The sequence below is a fragment of the Ixodes scapularis genome, unplaced genomic scaffold, assembly GCF_016920785.2.
Source record: "Ixodes scapularis isolate PalLabHiFi unplaced genomic scaffold, ASM1692078v2 PGA_scaffold1__304_contigs__length_218370807, whole genome shotgun sequence".
Classification (NCBI taxonomy): Eukaryota; Metazoa; Arthropoda; class Arachnida; order Ixodida; family Ixodidae; genus Ixodes; species Ixodes scapularis.
The window spans coordinates 67,025,260-67,047,298 of NW_024609846.1; the positions used below are offsets into that span (position 1 = coordinate 67,025,260).

At 45.7% G+C, this 22,039-nt stretch overlaps 1 protein-coding gene across 1 annotated transcript in view; it reads right to left on the reverse strand.

The window, feature by feature from the left end:
• Nucleotides 1–872: 872 nt before the first annotated feature.
• The window catches only part of LOC120844619, a 72,096-nt gene continuing 50,929 nt past the window's right edge, over nt 873–22,039 (reverse strand). Inside the window, exon 5 of the mRNA XM_040216489.1 lies at nt 873–981. Coding sequence (XP_040072423.1) covers nt 873–981 — 109 coding nt within the window. The remainder of the gene's footprint in view (nt 982–22,039) is intronic.

A 22,039-nucleotide genomic window follows, 5' to 3' on the forward strand; every position in this document is an offset into this window, starting at 1 on the left:
CGGAAAGCACACCCTGCCATTGATGTAGGTGCCCCGAACAGTGCACTTTGTGCAGCTATAGTAGCCAGTATGGCCTTTGATGCACAGTATGAATGATTTTGCTGGGGCATCGCAAATGAAGGCCCCAACACGAAGAGCAATTTTTGTGCCATTGATACAAACTCCTTCTTGCAGAAGTTCACTCAGCTCTTGCACAAAGTCGTGCAGAAAATCGTTTGCATCTGGAGGCTTGCTTTGACCGTAGAACAGACCCACAATGAATGGTGCGACGTTCTGAACGTTCCGGACTTCGCAAAGAATCGGCCAGGACTGGTTTCTCGAACTTTTTCCAAGTGGCAGGCCGTCCACGTTGAAGTTCAAGATGAGGTGTTCAGGAAGCCGGGAAATGCCACGCATAAGTTCCTCCAGGCCAGCAGCCAAGCCAAAGGGACAGTATTTCCCGGAGCCCATGTTTCTGATTCCTGGACTTTTTCTATGTGTTTCCAGTAGGGCTCGTGCAGAACTCGGAAGTGCCGAAAAACACGAGTGACCGCGGAGAACTGCTAAAAGGGCGGTGACAACTGTGTGCGGAACAAAATTATTAATTGCCCACTCCTGGAGTTGCCTCCTGAAGCCCCTCAAGCGGTCCTCTGGGTTTTCACCATCGTTGGCGGGTTTTACGAGCAAGCGCTGCAGGCTTTCCAAAGCATGGGACTCGGCGGTGCTGGCGCCATTTCGCCGGGAGGGCTGGCCCGGCTCGCACACACCGGCGTCGCGATGCTCGTCCACAGCACTTTCTTCACCAGCCCCATTGACGTGTAGATCGCCCTCTCGGTCGTCACCGAACTCCCCAACACCAGCCAGCAAAGAAATGGTTTCGCCGACACTTCGATTTAGCTGACGGCGAAAGCGCCGTGCTGCAGCTGCGTTTTCCGACATGTTACTGTTGATTTCTGACATTTAGCGGTAGTCCGAAACTTGAGCTTTACTCGCACAATCAATCTGAGACACGAAAATAACAATATTAAGATCTGCTTACCTTCCTCAGAGTGTCCGTTCATTCCTCCGTCAATTTCCAGCATTTCCAGAGCATAAGCCATTTCCCTTTTCTCGCGCCAACGTGCTCCGCACTCTTTGTTCGTACAAAATTGATAATGGCGTCATACACAGTTCAGCCGCTTTTACAGCGCATAACTAGAGTATGTGTTAAACTGCAATATCAAATATACCTTAACCATTTATAACAAATAATAAGTATTTTTGTTTCAGATCAATGTTTTTTTATTGAAATGCTTAAACGAAGTTAATTTACATCAACTACAAGTTTCGTACTCAGCGTGGTTTCGTTTTCAACTGCCGGCACGACACCCTTGCTGCGCAAAACTACTGCGTCTTATGGTTAGTCCTAAATAAGGCGATTCGAAGACGTCGTAAAGACGTCTTCGACGGGACGAATATTTCCCCGACTAGTTCAATACGTCCCCAGGACGTCTTCGACGGGACGAATATTTCTCGACTAGTTCAGTACGTCCCCAGGACGTCTCTGTCAGGATGAAGACGAGTCGACCAGTTGAGGACGTCCTCAGGAGTATGTGTGTTGTCTGGGGGGATACAATTCGATGTTGCAACACACCATCGCAATACAACAAGAAATGATCGGTGTTGGGACACGACCACCACATCGAATACGATATCAATACGAAGTTACCGACGGTTAGAAATACAACATCATGACACGATATACTAGTTACCGGTGTTGGGACCGAAATCCAACGCTATACGTGACAATGTCGGTTCGCACGATAAAATAATGAGGGTGAATAGGTTTGACAGGTCACGTGCATTTAGTTGCTTCTTACGCGCACATTTATCGATATTGACCCACCTTTCTGGGTAATCCTACGTGGTACACAAAATCCACGACGACATGCGAGCACATTTCACCCACCAATTTTCGTCGCCTGTTTCGCGAGATTCACACACTGTCCAAAAAACGACGTGAAAAATACGTGCACTTGCGCCATCAAACGATACGTTACAGCCTCGTTTCTCGAGAAAACAGTTTCCATCGCCAACACGCGCGCGCAAGCAGTTTGGACCACAGTTTATCATACACAGTTTGCCCACTGTAGATTAAGCCTGTGGTAATCGCAAACCACGTGATCGAGGGCCTTGTGCGAATAAAAGTACATTTTAGAACTAAACTCATTACATATTACTCACACAATATAAATTATATTGATAACCTAATAATTAAAAAAGAGCGGAAGTTCCTCAAACAATTATTTAAACTCGTAAAAGCGCCCTCTCACCACGGATGGGGTAACTAACCACATTTTATGCTTCGTTTTTGTTGTTTTGGTTTTCAAGATGGCGGCTCCCATGGCATTTTGTGTACCCGGTTCTCGCGTCCGCTTGCGTTGCGCTTTCGCTTTATTGTGACGTGAGCACCACTGGACGACAATCACAGGTAATTTATTCACACAAGAGTTATTTCAAGCAGGCAAATGTTTATTTTCGCTCTACATAGTACAATTTATAAGAAAATGTTACAAACAGCACATGCAATGATGCGGTTGCTGACGGGTATTATCGAACATACACGGTAGTACAAACAAGTTGAATGTTAGCCTTCAAGCTATGTGCATAAAACACGATAAACGTAGGACAAACAAACACAGTCTAAAAAGGTAGAGGTAAAGTCGCGGTAAAGGTATTTCAAAACAGCCATTCATAAACCATGCAAAAAAAAAAAACTGCACAGACGCGACAGTTTTACATAACGAGTGCGATTACAAACCAGTTGCTTTAACAGTAACTGCAGGCTAATGTGGTAAATAAAGCTGTGCTTGGAAGTGCATTTGACCTGCCCGTCCTTTCCCCCGAAGATGAATGTTCAACACACCTGGGGAATATGTTCGACAACAAATGTTTCGTTTCTCCTAAAAAGAAATGGAAGTGAAGATATTGCGCCTGATTGGTTAGAGGCTCAAATTATGAAAGTTCCCTCTTTCGTCATTTGAGCCTCTGACCAATCAGACGCGATATCGTCACTTCCATCACTTCCCTTACTTCTTAGGAGAAACAAGACATATGTCGAACATTGCCGCCTTGGTCAGTTTTCTATGAGATATGTTGGATTTAGCCAGTCAATTTCTTCAGCACAATGTTTAGCTGTTAGGTTCAATGACAGCGCGCCTTTACAACTTTCCGTCACCTGATCTGCCTAACGGTGCTACTGGCCCTCCAACAAAAATGTCACCTATCGTCGACAAACAGTAAGCACCTAGAATGCCACTTTCTGACTGCAGCGTCACCATTGAACATTGTCGTCCATGAAGCAACCTCCTGGCTGAGCATTCTTCACTTATCGCCCTCGCCAACAACCTCACCTAATCTCGTTATTGCTGATCACTGGTGAAGCACACCCGCCGGCAATATGAAAGTGAACACCTTACCTGGATTCTTGCCCATTTCACGGCTCTCTAAAGCTATATTAACTCTCAACGTCTCAAATAGTATGTGGCTTGGGGTCTAAACTTTGCGTTCTAGCCCTCTGCTGGAACAGAGCTTGTTCCAAAACTTGCAGGAGCGTTAAAAACAAGAAGAGGGCTGTTCACCTTCATATCGCTCACGGGTGTACCTTCAAACTCCGGCTCACGTCCCACCTGCCCCTGCTGTTTCCTGTCTGTCGACAATGCCGCCACTCTCCAATGCGACGTTTATGATTTGTGGTTCCACCAGAAATGTGAAGACGTATCTCTCGCTTTGTATAGACGCCTCTCCTCATTATCAACCGAGTGGCTCTGTGCGGCGTGCCAGCTCGCACCCCTGGCTGATGACCTCTTTCCATCCCCTAAGCAGCACGGAGCCCCTGTGTACCCCACCATCATCGCCAACTCTACCAAGTAGTTCTCCGACCCGCCTCCGGCGCGCGACATCGGCAGCGTTCACCGTTCGCATGACAACTCCGCGTTTGGCATAGTTGTCGTGTGAAAAGTGCGCGATCGGAGTCTACAGACTCCAATCCCGTTTGGTTTTCCAACGTTTGCTTCCTAAAAAACAAACTTCCTGACTTTAAAGCGCTGAGGTAATCTTTCCCGAATACAATATTCGCTGTGTGCGAGACATGGCTGGACGCCTGTCTTCGGTGGGTAATTAATGGGGAATTAATCAATCTCGCACAATTCTCTTTATTCCAGCAAGACTGTCCCTCCTTGAGGCGAAGGAGTCCGTCCTCGCTATGCCATAACACCTGCCCTGCCAACGTTTTGACCACCTCACCCCTCCGGGTCTAGAAGCCATCTTTGTCGAGGTATTTTGTAAACATGGAAAGCTTCTTCTGGTGTCTACCTACTGCCCGCCCACCCTCCCTCCGTGAACAATCGTACGCCCTCCTCGAAAAGAGCCTACAGCGCGTCGACCCCAGCAAGTTCTCTGCACTGTTCATCTGATCCACTTGATGACATGCTGTTAGACGTATTGGAAACTGCTGGCCTCACCCAACTTCATGACGCCTCATTCTACATTTCTCAAAACAGCTACGCTACATTCCTCGACCTCATCCGCACCAATAATCCCACCTTATCCTACCGCTGCACAGTGAAATCCAGCCTACCAGGCAGTGATCGCAGTGCTCTCCTCACCAATATTCATTGCCCTAAGCGAGGTCATCAAGCCAAGAAATTCCAGCAGTTCTAAAACACCGATTTCCCTCATCTCAATTAGGTCATCCACCTCGCTCCCTGGTTCATCGTGTTTGATCACCCATCGGCTGACGAGGCCGACAACCTCTCACTCAACATATCAGCAATTCAGCACAAAAGTGTTCACCCTAAAGGCCCGTTCACAGTCTTGCGACCTCTTAAACCTGGGTTCCTTAAAACTTCTTAAACCAGAAAACACACTGGCGCCATCTATTGGAAAGTAATGTAAACTCGGCGGTCCGGTATATTTTTTTTTTATTTCTCGCGCATTATCCTTTCTTTCTTGGCTCGGAAAACTTTTGTCAATGTTATAAACGTGCCTTTCTATGGGTATTACGCACATTTGACTTCGGAAATCCCGCAAAACCTTCGTTCTTGTGAAATGCAGTTCCAGGGTCACCGCATAGATGGCGCCACAGTGCCAGTGTGTTCCCTCATTCTAAAAACATTTAAGAAGTTTTAAGAGATCTCGTCTCTCTCAGTCATACTTGGTCGCAAGAATGTGAACAGGCCTTAAGGATCAACAGGAGGCTTGTTGATCGGTACGTGCCCACCAGGCACGTACCGAAGTCAAGCATCTCATCAATATCTCCCATAACGATTACCTACCAACTAAGAGCAAAAGCAACCTGCCAGCCCAAACTCTTGGGCATGTTTTCACTATAAAAAAAAATGTTCCACGCTCCGGTCTTCACACATCACGGCAGGCCCTATTCTAATCTTGACGACATAGCAGAGCTCTTCTTTTACCACTTTTCTCAGGCTGTAGCATTACTTGACCCTACCGCACCTAACCTTTGTCCCACCCAACCCACAACTCAGCCAATCAAGGCCACACCACCAATCACACTCTCTTCCATAGTCATTCTTCAAAGTGAAACCTACGAAGCCCTCGCCTGTGTCAACTCCTCTCAACGCCCTGGACCAGACAGCTTCCACCCTGCATTGCATAAATCCTGTGCTGGCCGTATCTCCCCCGTCCTCACTCGCCTCTTCAACGATTTTCTCTCCCACAGCTCTGTTCCTAAATCCTGGAAAGTTGAGTCAGTAACGCCTCTCAAAAAGGGACACGGTGCCCCCTCAAGTCTAACATCCACCTGTGACGGAGTGTATTACCGACTCATTCGGTGCGGTGCGTGCGGGCACGTGTGTGTGTGTGTGTGTGTGTGTGTGTGTGTGTGTGTGTGTGTGTGTGTGTGTGTGTGTGTGTGTGTGTGTGTGTGTGTGTGTGTGTGTGTGTGTGTGTGTGTGTGTGTGTGTGTGTGTGTGTGTGTGTGTGTGTGTGTGTGTGTGTGTGTGTGTGTGTGTGTGTGTGTGTGTGTGTGTGTGTGTGTGTGTGTGTGTGTGTGTGTGTGTGTGTGTGTGTGTGTGTGTGTGTGTGTGTTTGTGTCCCACCGTGGCGTTCGCGCCAGATTACAAAGAATCCTCGCCTCGCGGCCAGGGGAAGAAAAGAGGACAAAGAAGAGGGACAGCAAAAAAGGGCGGTTTAGCCATCGCAAGCCTTCGGACGGAGAACGTCGTAGCGGTTGTCTGTGTCGCGAACTCAAGCGGAGTTTAGATAAAGTTATATGTGCCGGAACTAGTCCTGGGTACTGTCTCTCCTCAACGTCGGGGACAACTGCTACGACGTTCTCCATCCGAAGGCTTGCGATGGCTAAACCAAACAATGGAGCCCCCGCCAATATGGTTTCCGCCCGGCAGGAGCTGCGAATCGGCCCTTGCAGCTTCCACTCATGCACTCAGCACCAGCCTCGACAACCGAATTCCGTGCGAGATCGTCCAGTTAGACTTCAGAAAGGCTTTTAACAGCGCAGACCACAGCTTGTTCCTATCCAAAGTCCAACAGATGGGAATCTCCGGCATGAGGAATTAAAAATTTCCTTTTTCACACCACCTTATTCTTCAAGGGATCTTTTCGTGATTTATCACAAACTGGAAACACTACTAACAGGTAGGGTGGCCTCTGAGCTAGGTTATGTGTGCCATTGTGTGTCAAGGGCGCTTTGAGAAAACTAATTGAAGAACACTTCGTCCAAGCTCAAGAGAAAAAATCTTGTTCTTGACCACTAGCTAACACAACATGATGGCAGCAACTAATTACTGTTGTTTTCTTCCGGTGACTTCAGAACGAGGTCTACTGGCACGAAAACCAGCTGTGGTTGTCGTGCTGATGGGAATAGCTCCAATATTCAGGAGCTTGAAGTTACAATTACCAGAACTGCTCCACAGCTTGCATGCCAAATGCTGAGGCCACTCGTACAAAACAGGACTTGATCTAAGTCATCCTCACAGTTTGCAACCTGTTTCGCAGCTTGCAACTCCACAAGGTTTTTCTTCTCAAGTGTCTCATAGATGCCGTAAACTACTATGCGTCAGTGGTATCCCAGAAACTCGCTTTCAGACTAATGACTTGAAAGGGGTTTTTGAGACAGCCCTCCCTAAGACAGATTGTGATGAGGAAGAGCTAGAGCCTCCCAGCCACTGTTTTTTCCCAGATATGCAGAAGTACCTTTACTGCACTTACCCAACCATTTACGCAGTTTGTCATATGACGAGTTGCAGATTATTGTCAAGTGACCAATTGTGGCTGCGACATTCATAATTGCATAAGAGATCATAGAATAGATGCCAGAACCCTCATGAGGAATGTTCTGCCGCAATGTCAATTTCGGTGGCCCTATTACAGCTATAATCTGTTTCAGCCTAATTTTACAAAAAAAAGCACTGCCGCCCTTTGGAGCTAATCAGAGCAACGAAGCAAGTATTGTGAGAGCTCTCCGCAGGAGGAGTATACTCCCACAATATGTTGTCCCGTCCCTCAGCCAAATGTTCCGGTTGTCTCGTTGGTGCCGTAGCTTTGGTAATGCCCTGTAAACTACAGAAAGATGAGTCAACCTAGTTCCAGTAACAGTTCACCTCACGTACGAATATGACCAGAAAATGTTCATGCCACCCAAGGATGAGGTCGACAAATTTCCCAGCGTACAGTCTCCGATTTTCTTCTTGTGGCCCAGATGATGAGCTGCCTCTTGAGTTTTCTCACTTCGTCCCCCTGGTTACTGATGGTCCTTGTCTCTGGTGTCCGGCTCTTGCAGCTTGCCTCCACAGTTTGTCGCCCTCGTGGTATTCTCTGTGATTCTCCGAGGAACCATCGTACTAGAACAAGAAAGTAACAGCATACAGTCAATGGACGAAGTGAGACACACCTTATACTCAGGGGCAGATCCAGAACTCCGTTTGGGGGGGGGGGGGGGGGAGGGTGAAAATTTTTAAGGATGCTATTCTCCCCTTCTTTCGTGTGCACCGGGGGGTCCAGCCATGTCAAACTGCCCTCCGAGAAGGGGGGAGGGGGGGGGGGGTCGACTTTTTTTTTTGGGGGGGGGGGGCGGCTGCCCCCGTCGCCCCCCCTTGGATCTGTCCCTGCTTATACTTCTAAATTAGATAAGTACTGTGGGTCTTACTGCATGACGTGCCAAGCGGAGATAAATAATGTCTGGAGCTTGACGGGGACAGGGGGGTCTCGACGCATGCTGAACGACAGGTGCCAGATGCTGCCATAACCACAGGGTATCCTGACGAGAGAGAGAAGACAGGTGTGAGTCCAGGAAATCGGCATGTTTGAGCAACACTTTTTTTAGAGGTGCCTTCCCGTTAATTCCCTTTAAGGGACATCCATCTGACTATTTAGTTCAGAATTATGTTCAATGTGCTCAGTCAACTTGCTTAGCCTGTTTGCAAATATATAACAACTGGTAAATTCACTTTTTATAATGTTGCGTGTTTTTTTTAATATCTTATACAATGATGCCAACTTCTCTTTTATGATTTTACAGATTAGCAAATCCCAGGTTCGGTCCTGATCCGCGTCATTTGCCACGATATTTATATCTTTCCAATAAAGTGGTGTGCAAGCTTCGATACGTGGAGGTTGCGCGTGAACAAGCAATTCATTGCGTTTGACCGTTTTACAAGTCACGTCCGACGTACAACGACTAAGAAATTAACCGAGTCACATACACTGCGTGGGAGAAAAGACGATCGTGCCATGGCCTGACGCGAAGGACAGCACGAGCACTTTAAAATGTTTGCACTCACCAGCAACGAAAATCCCAGAATCTCGAACGGCGAAGTGAGTCCCCGGCTTTTTGGCTTCTTGCCTGAGCAGGCCCATTTAGAACACATTCATAGCGTGATTCGGTAACTCACGTGACATTAAAACGCCAAGCGAGGATCCAACCGAAAGGGAAATGTACTAGGAAAGAGAAATTCGCAGAACAGCAACACCGACAACGCGACCGGCGACGTTTAAAAACATGGCTTCGGCGGCTTCGGTTAGGGCAATGAACTTTTTGAAGCTAACGGTAACTGCTCGATTTTTTCTTTCCATGTTGGTTCATCATTATTATCTAGCTTATTATTTTTTCTAAAAATATTAACATTAATGCACTCAATTTAGTAAATTGCGATTCTTTTTTACCCTCTTTTTTTGTTTGTTTTTGTTTTACAACTTCAGTGGTCGCCATCCGGCTTGAGGAGCGCTGTGTATGCGCGATTACCGGAAGTGGCCTTGAGTGGGACCACTGGTTATGATTTCACTATGGTTTGGACTTTGAACTGTTCGAACTTCGAAGGGAGCGAGCCCGGCTGGCCCGGCGCGATGCCGGCGTGCTGGCGAGCCGCCAAGACGAGCAACGAGCATGCTGAGCATGCGCAGTGCGCAGCGGGCGGGCGTCGGTTGCGCCACTGTCACCACCACTGCTGTGTGTTGCGCGACCCGGCCAGCCTGGCTAGCCGGCGTGATTGGCGTTCGTCGCACTCTGTACTCGTGGGCATCGAGCGAAACCTACACACTTTCAATTGCTTCGAAAGGTACGTATACACGACTCTATTACTTGCAGCATTGAGTGCTTTGGCGTACGCGGATCAAAGCAAACACCGAAGGACAGAAAGGAGACGTGAAGTTTTTAACTCGAGGTCTTTTTGAACGCCTGTGTCCCCTGTTGAAAGCACCTAGCTGTGCTCTGTTGCAGGCGTCATTTCGACTGCGTGTGCTCCAATGTAACGTCAGTCACTGTTCACACTCGGCTAGCTTTGCCAGTTTGTTATCTCATGTGCGAAATAGACGTAGAAACCAGCGCCGCGTCTCTTTCGGATACTCAGCCTCCAGCCCCCTTCCTTCCGGCGTGCTTTCTGCCGCGCCCGTTCGGCGCATTGGCTTCGCGCATTGGCGCATTGGCTTCGTTCGAAGAGGCGTCGTTTGAAGCTGACGATTCGCCGAAGTATACCGGAGCTTCTCTTTAGGAAAGTCGCAATCGACGCTCGGTGGCTTGGCTCTGAGCTCGTACTTTTCTCCTCCCGGGTATACCACGAGTGCCGATGAACGAATTTGAAAAACGCTAGCGAGTGACTTTGTGACGCCGCCCAACTGTGCTTCTATCAACGGCGCAAAGTAAATAATGTACAGAAAAAAACAACAAAAAACGCGTTTTTTTTATATTTTGTTGGCCATGTTTCACCTCAACGCAAAGTGAATCGCGGCTGAACGTCGGTTGACTCATTACTGTGCCTAGATTGTAACGGAACCTTTTTGGTGTGATCTTATTCTGTTATCGTTATATCTCGCCTTTTCATCTTGGCTGCACATTTCTAGACGACATTCTACACATTGCACTCCTTGTCGACATGTCGCTGGTGCTTGAGACTAATTGGAAGTCACTGTTTGCTCACTCCTTGGTGCACATATTTTATGTTCAACATCAGTTATCTGAAGGAGGCTCCATGAAACCCTGGAATTTGTTTAGAGGTACCTCTAAATACTGTATTAGAGTGCTGTTTTGTGTGTTGTAGGTTCGTACAAAACCAAATTGCACTTTGTAATATACCTTATGACTGTTTACTACAATTAAAGTTGCAATGAAACATTGGCCACGAGAGGTGACTCTGCCAACGTGGCCAACAAATTCCTCACATAATTTTCTCCATGGGTCATTTTGGATGTTGACAAATTTTCTTGTGAATAATGAGTGTTATGCACATATGTTTCTTCTACTTTTCAGACAGGTACTTCAGTTAGATAAACCCCAGCAAAAGCAGCAAGAGAGTCTCGTAGGGTCACACCAAGGATAACGGCATTCCTGCTCGAGTCCCGGGTCTTCTCACCGTACTTCACTGAGCATAATGGTACATTCCCTTTCCTTAACTTTGTGGGAGCCAAGGGTGAAAGACGACGCAGAGGGCACGTGACAGGCGGTCGGCGGAGAAAGAAGTCACGAGCTGGCGCGAGACAGTGCGTGCTGAGCGAGGCTGGAGCTGGGCAGGAACATCGGAGCCGGGCTGCCTGGCTTGGAGCGGTCCACCAGCGAGGTTCAAACCGGACCGGTAGAAACGGCCAGTCCTGGCCATCTAGCCTAGGCCACGACGATCCCGGGGTGGTTCCGCAGCGAGACTCGGGCAGTGATAGCCCGGGACAGCCAGCCTACGCAGCGCTGGCATGGGAAGGACGATCCGCAGGCCTGGACACTGACTCCGACTGTGAGCTCTGATCGACGGACGACAACAAGGGTCGGCGTGCCTGGACTGCTGGCTCTGAACGACGGGCAACCGTGAGGTAGTAAACTTATTCGCTGTCTTCTCGGTGCTGTATGTCACTCCCTGGGTGACGGGCGGAGCGCATACCGATTGGGCGGTGATTATTAGTAGCTAAGCGAACTCCATAAAGAAACCAGTATTAAAATGGCACATCCAACGTGGGGCTCGTTCGGTATGCCTCTGCTTCTAGTCGTCCCCAGGGAGTCTCACGGATTCGTTGAGCGGGTTGTTCACTAACGCTAACGATGCCCGTTGAGACAAATATGTTGGAATTTTGGCGACTTGTCTCACGGCAGAGCTCAGCAGGTGTCTCCTCGAATCAAGTACCTAAGGGGCTCGAAGAACGAGGTTGAATACACGCTTTCTCAGGTACCCTAGAATAGTGGTTGGCAGGAGACGGGGAGCGCGGTTAAGATGTAAGAAAGTCGTCTCCAGAGGCAGAGGAGAGTCACGGCATGTTCGCTGGAAGGCAGGATAACGAGTGGCAGGAGGGGAAACAGCCAGGACTCATTGCAGATTTAGGATTTAGGCTTGGGGTGATGCGGTAGGCAAGTAAGCACTTGTCGAGGCCTGGAGTGCAGATGGGTTTTTGACAGTGGGTGTTGGAAAGATTGCGGAAATGGCAGTTGACACCGGGAACACCGGCAGACGAGATTGTCAGCGGGTGTCGGGTAAACTGGTGGAAATTGCGGTTGGCACCTGGAACGCTGGCAGGCGAGTTAATGAGCACTATGATTTGTAACTGCTGGGCCAAGACGGCTAGTTTCTTCGCGTCAGTCCAACAGTCGACAAAAGGCGGAGGGACGACTCTCCCTTGAGGGGGGTCGTTCCAAGAAAGCTACGAATTGATTTAGATGATTCTTTCTCGACTTCACTCTGGCCGGTCGTGGCACTGACAGCAAGACTTTTAATAAGTTATGTCGCGTCACGGCCTGGCCGGGGATGCGGCGGTAGACATTTAGGTGGCTTGTAGCTATCCAGCTTGCCTTGAGGCGTGAACGGTTGAAGCGGGCTTGCTCGCTGAGCGTGAACGGTGGAAGCAAGCCTAAGGCCCACTTCAGACGGGGCAATTTCCCCCAGCAACTTAACGTCGCAACACCAGCAACACAGGCCGCCTGCGTTCAGACGCTGCAACCAAATTGCAGGGGTGGTCCAGCTGCGCCAATTGCGCCATTTTGATAAATTCTCCTTTACCTGCGCCTTGCTGCGCCTAAAGACACAAATTGCGCCAAACTGCACCAAACCGCGCCAAACTGCGTCAAACTGCGCCAAAAAGGGCTAGTCGGTCCGTGAACGAATCCTTTTTTGGAAGAATGGCGTTTTCGGCTGGCAACCCGGTGGGAGTTTTATTTTCTAGGCTAGGTGGCGCAAGCTGCCGCCCGATATAAAGGGTAGAGCCGTTACCGTAGCCATCACAATCCAATTCAGGTTTCCGGCCCAGTGGCATTATTGTTCATTATTGTTTTGTTGCGACCGTTTTGATATGCGGCGTTGTGGCTGTTCATTTCTGCATCGCCACTACTAAGTCCTCTTGAAGATGAGTCAACGTGAGTACTTTTTTTCTCTGCATGCGCGTTTTAAGTTACAGACCCCATAGTAGAAATTTGCTCGGACGCTCGTTCACCGGCAGACCAGCGGCATCAATACCGAACGTGGTACTCTTTTCGATCGCGTGGTCGTTGCTTGATTTCCTTGTTGCGAATTGTTGCGTGTTCCTTTTCATGTCAAATGCCGTAAACGATTGGTCACCCCTTGGTTGTCATGCTGTCGCACTGCGTGCGAACTCAGAATAGAGCTTACAAACATGTTTAATAAATCGCTATAGTTTCGGATTCTCGGACGCCTTGAGTATATTTATCACGTTCACGAAAAACAGGTCGACTTACAATTGTGTAAATACATATTCACCGCGGTAACTTTAAAGTTTGTAGATCATGGCAAAAAAGTTTTGGCGTATTTTCTTGGTTTGTTTAAAATTGTAATTTTGTCATTTTTTTCTAGAGCGAAGCACCAAGTTTAAAGACTCAGTACTCAGTGAGGTGGACTCAAATAATGATTTAAAACACACTCTTTGCGAGCTGGACGAACTGAAAAAGAAATGCAAAAAGCATTAAGTCAATATTTTTTTTTCACCTGTGATATATAGCCTACAGTCAAAAGGCAAGAAGTATTACGTAATATTTTAGTTTTCATCTGTGATATTTTGTTACATAGTTAAGCTTTAGCTGCAAGAATGTTCCGTCATAAATAAAAGGGTTTTCTTATGGTGAGTTCTTTTCTTTGTAAATTACTATATGAAATTCAGATGTTCGTGACACACACAGACATATATATACATGGGGGGTGAGGTAAGATTGACCAGGGCAGCCGTAATATTTATATAATAATAAAGACATGGCACAGAACTGCTCTATGTTCATGCTGCTCCAAAATGTTTAGTTTTCCTGATACCAAGGTGCTCCAAAACGAGCTTTTCCCTGCTCCAAAAGGGGAGTTTATGTGATACGAATTGCTCCAAAATTGGGTTTTTCTTGCTCCAAAAATTGCTCCAAAACCTAAAATGGCTGGACCACCACTGAAATTGCTACGACTTGCCATCATCATCATGAAATTTGATTTTTCTTGCACTATATAGACGCACAACTACGTGCTAAAAACGTGTTTTTATATCTTTGAGTGGCATTAATACTCACTCATGTTTCTGAAAAAGTTTATTTCCAAAAACGATCCATTTGAAACCAGGACCAAGTCTTCAGCTGTCATCCTCACCACCACAGGGGTGTCACGTGAAAATATTGCGTCCCTGATTGGCTGCTGCCGCTTCAAACTTTTCCAGTTTGTTCGAGTTGCGTGTCTGTTTTAAGCCGAACCTGATCTCAGAAATTCGTGCTGATCTGGGAAAACCTAGGGAACTACCCGCCAGCAACCTCAAAATTGCTAGAAAAGTTGCCCCATCTGAAGCGGGTTTTAGGGAACTGAAATCAAGGGCAGTGGAACTATGGGTTCAAACCCACCTGGAGACGTTTCTTTTCTTTTTGCCTTTTTTTTAGTATACAGTATATATATATATATATATTTATAAATAATACTTTTTTTAAAGTTTTAACGTATAGACACATAATTTACACACTAATTCACATTCAGAAGTGCTTTTATTCACACACTGTGGCTCCCTAGTGCTTGCAATAGCTTCTTGCTAAGCTATTGCAAGCTCTGCAAAGGGAGGGGCATCTTCCCACCCTTTGCAGGCTGTAAAGCTGTGGCTTGCACAGCTCTAGCAGGTCGCACCTCGCACACTGGCTCCATCATCAAGCATAGGGGCTGCATGAGTCGCCCCACACCGTAAGGCTATATACGGTCGGGTCACAGCACCTGGGACCATTCGTCGCTGCATTCAGCTGTGGTATGGTGGCATGGTCAGGGCATGAAGCAGGGGTACAACTTGGAAATGCTCATCTTCATCACATTTGAAGCACATTTTTTTATTACTTTTGTGTCGAGTTGTCAGCATTTTAAGGGTGAGGAAGCAAGCAGCAGCGAGAGCAAGAAAAAAATTGAAAGCCGCTCTTATTGAGAATTTATTACAAGCACTAGGAAGCCGTGGAGTATTCTTAAAACGCTTCTAAAGCTGAATTAGCGTATAAATTATGTGCTAGTGCCTCAACAATAAAAAAACAATTCAAGTATAATTAATAAGGATAAAAATATACACCAGGAGGACTTCAACCAGAACAACACAGTCTGTAAATTTGAAATTTGACACCATAAACCGCTTGGCCACCACCCAATTTTATTTTTAGGTCGTTTATCGAGGTATATGAATTTCGTTTGCAGCTGTGGGCTGCAGGAGAGATAGCCTTATTTTCATTTACTTTACTATTCCCACCAAATATGGCAAGTGACCAAGAATAGAACCTCATTTGTCGGCCGAGGCACTGTGCTTGCATCAAGGCAAACTAGCCTGGCTTGGTAGGCTTATATTTTGTTTCATCACCCGTTTAGGATTCTGTTGTCGCTCATCAAAAGAAAAAAAAAAACTGACTAAGTCTGACTTATCCTGGTGTGCAGGTACCCTTGGCAGTAAACTCTGCTAAATGGGGCAAAATATATATTATACATTTTTTTAGCAAATATGCATTGTTTTAGCAAAATGAGCTACACTATTTGACTAAGGTGAAACAGAACGAGCCTTTCCACCTGGGTCTGTTTCCATCTTTCACAGTGTCGAAGTATTGATTACCTAGGTTTCTCTTAGTGGGCTTTCTTTCGAGAGGGACCCCGGTACGTGAAAAATGTGTTGTGAAGAAAAGTTGAAGTGAGCTAAAGCAAAGAAGGGAATGTCCGCACGCTGAACCCGCAGAGAACGCTTGTTTGTCTCGAGTTCAGTCGTTGCACAAAGCGACCCTGGCTGACGATGTCTTGCATCAATGCGCTCAGTTTCTTTTTTTCTGTGTTTAGCTCATACCTCGCCTGCCGGCCTTGCAAGCACGCGGCGCTGGACTCTTTTTTTGTCGCATGCTGGGCAGTTACATTTTGCATAGATTTTTTGAAACCAGTTGGGACGGAGCGGAGAGGCATGCTTTCGGTTTCGATTAAACAGCCGTTTCGCTCGCGCGACAAAGCACGTGCAGCTGCAAGCCTGCCGGAGTTGCCCTCACGTGCATGCGAACCAGCGATGCGAACATAATTGCACGACAGAGGCACCAGCCGGGACGCTTGCAATTCAGTGTTTTACATTTAATTACTTTTGACGAAAATCTGGCACGTCGGCAATCAGTAAAACGGTGGCAAGTGGTTTTTCGGAATTGCTTAGCAATGCCTACAGCACTGTACACTTGTGGGATGTCGCAATGTCTCTTTGGAGACATTAAAATTGGACAATCAATACTACCCTAAGCTAAAGCAAAGCTTGCTCCAGCTTTGCAGAATGTTTCGAAAACCAAAAAGAAATGTGTCATGTCATTGGCATTTCAGTTACATCTTGAAAGAATCCCAGGTGGCCAAACTTGACCATAATTGGTTTATTTCGGCGAGCAAGATTCCCTTCGCGTGTCCAGCATTTAAAACAAATATTTTTATTTTTATTAGAATATCTGCTTTAAAAGCTACTTTTGCTGCTCCAAAACAGTGTTTTGGCTGCTCCGAAAGGTGCTCCAAAACGGCTTAGGCCAATCACATCACTGCTATATGAGTTTCAGCATTTGTCAAGGAGCGCAAAAATCAAAGCCCGGGGGTTGGCCATTGCAAAAATGTTGACTCGGAAGCGCATAGGGAGGAAGCTTTACAAAAGTATCCACCTGCCTCTACAAGTGAAACCAAAACTAAGAATGTGGGTTTCATTTGAAAAAAAAACATTGTCAGCCCGAATTAACTTGGGGGCGGCACGAAGCAAACAAGCCACGTTACTAATAGGCTTGGTTCAGGCTTTTGTAGGGGTGGTCGATGACTCTGTGTTTTCTAAAAAGTTATCTTTTTCTAAAAGTGTGGTGGTCGAATATTCGGGGATGGGCATTGAGTCGGGATGTTAAGGTAAAAATTTCATCCACATGCCGGGATTCATGTGCCTTGTCCCCCTAGCGAGGGGAACAAGGCCTTCAAAATTTTAGGTTCGCAAAATTGGTGTGTCAGTATTGACGTCTTATTTTACATCAGGCCTCTCATTTTAAAACTCACTATAAATGACATGTCTAAAATTCTTTTGGGTGTACTTCCTTCCAGCAAGTATATGGTTCTGTCTCAAAAGGTCTAATCTGATGTTGACTGCACCTCAGGTCTGCACCGACAATTCATCAGGACGAGACCCAACCGGGACATTAGGGATGAGTGGCTTAAGCAAGGAAGGCTACATATACGACAGCTTCTTGCGGACAAGAATCGAAAATAGATAGACGGTGGATGTTTCATTTGCTATGCCTTTTGGCATGCACATTCTGTTTGTTATGATTGAAGATTCCTGCAGAGTTCAATTTCAACTATTGTAAAAAACCGAGCATGCGCTCAGATCGCAGAAGCACCTACCCTCTGATTCGAAACGATCCGCAAATAAGCAAAGGGCATACCAGACGCCCATACACCTGTTTTGAGCCATGCTCAAAATATTAAAAGAGCACATCAAGCGCCAGGTGCTTTGGCGTCTTTGCCACAATGGCGCCGGTTGCAGAGCTGACAGACCCGTGACTGGCACAAGCCATGGCATGGCCTTTGGGAACCAGGGAATCGAGATTTAAAAAGTAGCACAGAAATTGGAGGCGGGTGGTGAAGGTGGGCAGAGTTAACAGAAAACAAGGATGAAGGAAGTTTGTCTCATGAGGCATCTATGTCCCGTGCATATAATTTTGAGTGTGCTGTAGTTGGCTACTCAAAAAAATTGTTACTTGGACGTAACTAATCGCAAATCTCTTGCAATTTCCACGGCCCACAAGCCAGCAGGCGCCAGTTCATTCTTGTTCAAAGGTGAGGATTCTAGATTTTCTAGATTGCTCTGAAGCAGCAATACTGAAGGCAGACAAGCGGTACGGCATATTTAATTGACGGAGCCCAGAACGACTGGGGACGCTTTCACTGAAGCTTGTTTTGCTGCAATACACGCTTGTATTGCAGCACAACAAGCTTCAGTGAAAGCGTCCCCAGTCGTTCTGAGCTCCGTCAATTAAATATGCCGTATCGCTTGTCTGTCTGGCTTCAGTGTTGCTGTAGGCGACAAAACATGTGCCAAGTTTTGTCACAAGAGGCATATTATGTCACGCACATGTAATTTTGATTTTATCCGGCTTAGTGTGCTGTAGGTGGCTGGTCAAAGAAATCGGTACTTGGACGCAACTAATCGCAAATCTTTCTGGCAGTTTCCAAGGCCTAAGAGCCAGCAGGTCCCAGTTTGCTTTTCCTCAGAGGTGAGAATCCCAGATTCCCGAAGCAGGAATACTGAAGCCAGACGACCGGTACAGCATTTTTAATTGACGAAGCTCAGAACGACTGGGGGCTCCTTCATTGAAGCTTATTTTTCTGTAATACACGCGAGCGCAATTGACGTATGCCTAGTTACGTCGCAAGAGGTTATCTATGTCCCGCGCATGTAATTTTTTTATCTTTCCGACTTAGTGTACTTAAAGGTGACAGCGCAGGAAAAATCGAACTCACACCAGACACTCAGGAAGACAAGCACACGCGCTGAACTTACAACTCTTGTGTATTCGACTGCTTCATTTTTCTCTTCAGCGTCTGGGTTGACTTTTCAGAACGTGATAAGTAGAAGAAGTAGCACGAAATACAAAAGAAAATTCTAAAGAGAAGGAAAAAGAACAGTAAAAGAGAAGACAAATGAAGAAACGGAAAAAATATCTATACGAAACACATTTACGAATCGTCCCTCTCCCTCATCGCTATCATTTAGATAGAAATTGCAGCTCTTTGATCGACAGCGCTATAGAAAGACTACTTACACACTTGTCCTTCAGCTGTGCTATCCTTTCCGCTTACATTATTTCTCTAGTCAATGCGTCTCTACTCTTACCTATTACAAAACAATTTTCAAAATGTGCTATACAGCCACAATCGCGACAATGGATTCCCAAGTGTCCAGCTACGACTCGGTGGGTGTTATAAAAATGCTCTCTTAAACGATCATTCAAACACGTTCCAGTCTGGCCTACATACTCTCTACTCTAACACATGAGAGTGGGGCAAAATATACAACTCCTTCAGTACAATTTACAAAGCTCTTTTGGTGCTTTTTCGAACAACCAACTTCCCGGTGTGCCGATCCGTTTACCTTCCGGCACAGGCTTAGAAGCTTATTTGGTGCTGAAAAAGCAACATTAATGTTAATGCAGTTACCTATTTTTTTTAGACCGTGCGAAACTTTATGTATATATGGAACAACGGCCGTCCTTTTCTTTTCTGTATTGCGTTTAGGTTGTTCACCCCATCTTATTCTCTTTAATAAATCCTCTGCCACGGCTGTAAGTAATGCACTAGGATATCCTGTTGACTTTAACCTGGCGATTTGAGCATCAAAGCTAACCTTAATTGAATGAATACATTACTTATTGCTTTTCAGACCGCGTCAGGATTTTTGCAAGGTGGTTTCCTTGAACTGCTCACCGTATATTTTAAATCTATGTTTGCGTGTTGGGAGGGTAACACCTTTCTCCAAAAAGCAGGGGTATGCATTGGTTCATGCATAGTACCAGTTTTGAGTAACCTTTACCTCGCGCATCGGGGCCGGATCCTTTCACGTAGCTTAGATGCTTCTTCTGTTGTGAAGGTGTTTCGCTTTGTAGATGATTTTTTGATTGTGCTAGATTGTGCAGCTAAGGACTTTCAAATATTAGTCTGTAATGTTCTTTCCTGTTGTAAATCCTGTATAGATCCACCAGTAATCACTCATGAGCTCTCCACAGAAGGTTCCTTATGGTTCTTGGACCTCAGATTATTTTTTTCGGAGCATCATGTATGTTGGTCATACAAACCGAGAGGGAAGAAACCTCTTAATTTTCAGTCAGCAGACTCCAAGCTTGTTAAGCGAGGCATTGTTAAATTATGTCTCACCAGTGTGCTTAATAAGTATTGTATTCATTCACTTAAGCTTAGCTTTGATCCTCAAATCGCCAGGTTAAAGTCAACAGGATATCCTAGTGCATTACTTACAGCCGTTGCAGAGGATTTATTAAAGAGAATAAGATGGGGTGAACGACCTAAACGCAATACAGAAAAGAAAAGGACGGCCATTGTTCCATATATACATAAAGTTTCGCACGGTCTAAAAAAGATAGGTAACTGCATTAACATTGATGTTGCTTTTTCAGCACCAAATAAGCTTCTAAGCCTGTGCAGGAAGGTAAATGACGGCACACCGGGAAGTTGGTTGTTTGAAAAAGCACCAAAAGAGCTTTGTAAATTGTACTGAAGGAGTCGTATATTCTGTCCCACTCTCATGTGGTAGAGAGTATGTAGGCTAGACTGGAAGGTGTTTGAATGATCGTTTAAGAGAGCATTTTTATAACACCCACCGAGTCGTAGCTGGACACTTGGGAATTCATTGTCGCGATTGTGGCTGTATAGCACATTTTGAAAATTGTTCTGTAATAGGTAGGAGTAGAGACGCATTGACTAGAGAAATAATGGAAGCGGAAAGGATAGCACAGCTGAAGGACAAGTCTGTAAGTAGTCCTTCTATAGCGCTGTCGACCAAAGAGCTCCAATTTCTATCTAAATGATAGCGATAAGGGAGAGGGACAATTTGGAAAAGTGTTTTGTTTAGATATTTTTTCCGTTTCCTCATTTGTCTTCTCTTTTACTGTTCGTTTGCCTTCTCTTTAGAATTTTCCTTTGTATTTCGTGCTACTTCTTCTACTTATCCCGTTCTAAAAAGTCAACCCAGACGTTGAAGAGAAAAATGAAGCAGTCGAATACACAAGAGTTGTAAGTTCAGCGCGTGTGCTTGTCTTCCTGAGTGTCTGGTGTGAGATTAATTTTGCTGCGCTGTCACCGTCAAGTATGGTTCACTAACTCGCCCAAGCTTCCATCCTATCGACTTAGTGTACTTTACGGGGCTACTCAATGTAATTGCTACTTGAACGCAACTAATCGCAAATCTCTCTCCCAGTTTGTCCCAGTTTCCACGGCCTACAAGCAAGCAAGTCTTCCAGCTAGATTCAAAGACTATGTAATGTCTATGCTAGATAGTAGCTATGAATCGGACTAAAGTGGATAGACATACAAGTTAAACTCACCACATTTGATTTTGGAACTTTGGTAAAACATGTGTCGTTCATGAGTATATTTTTTTTTAAGTGCACAAGTGTTTTGAAACGTGAAACTGTTTTTGTTACTTGTTGTTTTTCCTCAAAGTGGAAAAGTTTCCTCAAAGTGGAAAGTGGAAGAGGAAAGTGGATAGACATACAAGTTAAACTCACCACATTTGATTTTGGAACTTTGGTAAAACATGTGTCGTTCATGAGTATATTTTTTTTTAAGTGCACAAGTGTTTTGAAACGTGAAACTGTTTTTGTTACTTGTTGGCAGCCCATGGTTGACACTGTTGGGCAGCCTCAAAGGCAGCAGCCAAAGTGACTCATGCTTATAGTTCTGATGCATCATCATATCTTCATAGTAAAAATCCTTGGCCAAGGTACTTAAAAGACATGTCCATGACAAATGCAAGACACAAAACAACTCTACTAACAAACTAATCAATACACTACAAGGGTGTCATGGACATGAACTTTTGCATCACTCATAAATGCTCTTGATAAAATATGCTTTGAATTTCGTCTTGTGGTCGGCTTCCGACGAAACGTGCTAGTTGGGCCAGTCCCAAAATGAACTCTGGTGTCCGTGCAGACAGTTTTGCGACGTTTCGTTCTCCTTATCGAAGGGGGAAAAGTATCGTGTTGATGTTGAACTTTCCACTGAGTATTTGGACAGTTAAGTATAATGTGGCAGAGTTTTAAAATATTATTGTTATTCAGTATTTGATCATTGTTACAAGTATGCATGTCTTCCAGTACTTCCCTCCGTTTTTCTTAATTTTTTAAGGAGGGAAGAATGTAGTAATCTTGATTAGCGATAGATGGCGCCAGTCGCCATCTTCTTGTGTTATTTTGTTTGTTTAAAAGATGGCGCCATGTTTCCTTTTATTTCTTATTACTGGCGCCACCTGGGTTTTTCTTTCAATAAAACTGGGGCTCACGAGTTTTCGTGAGCAGTCGTTACCAGCCCACGCCCGGGATCGAACGTGTCTTTCTTTCGTCTGGCTCTTCTGGAAC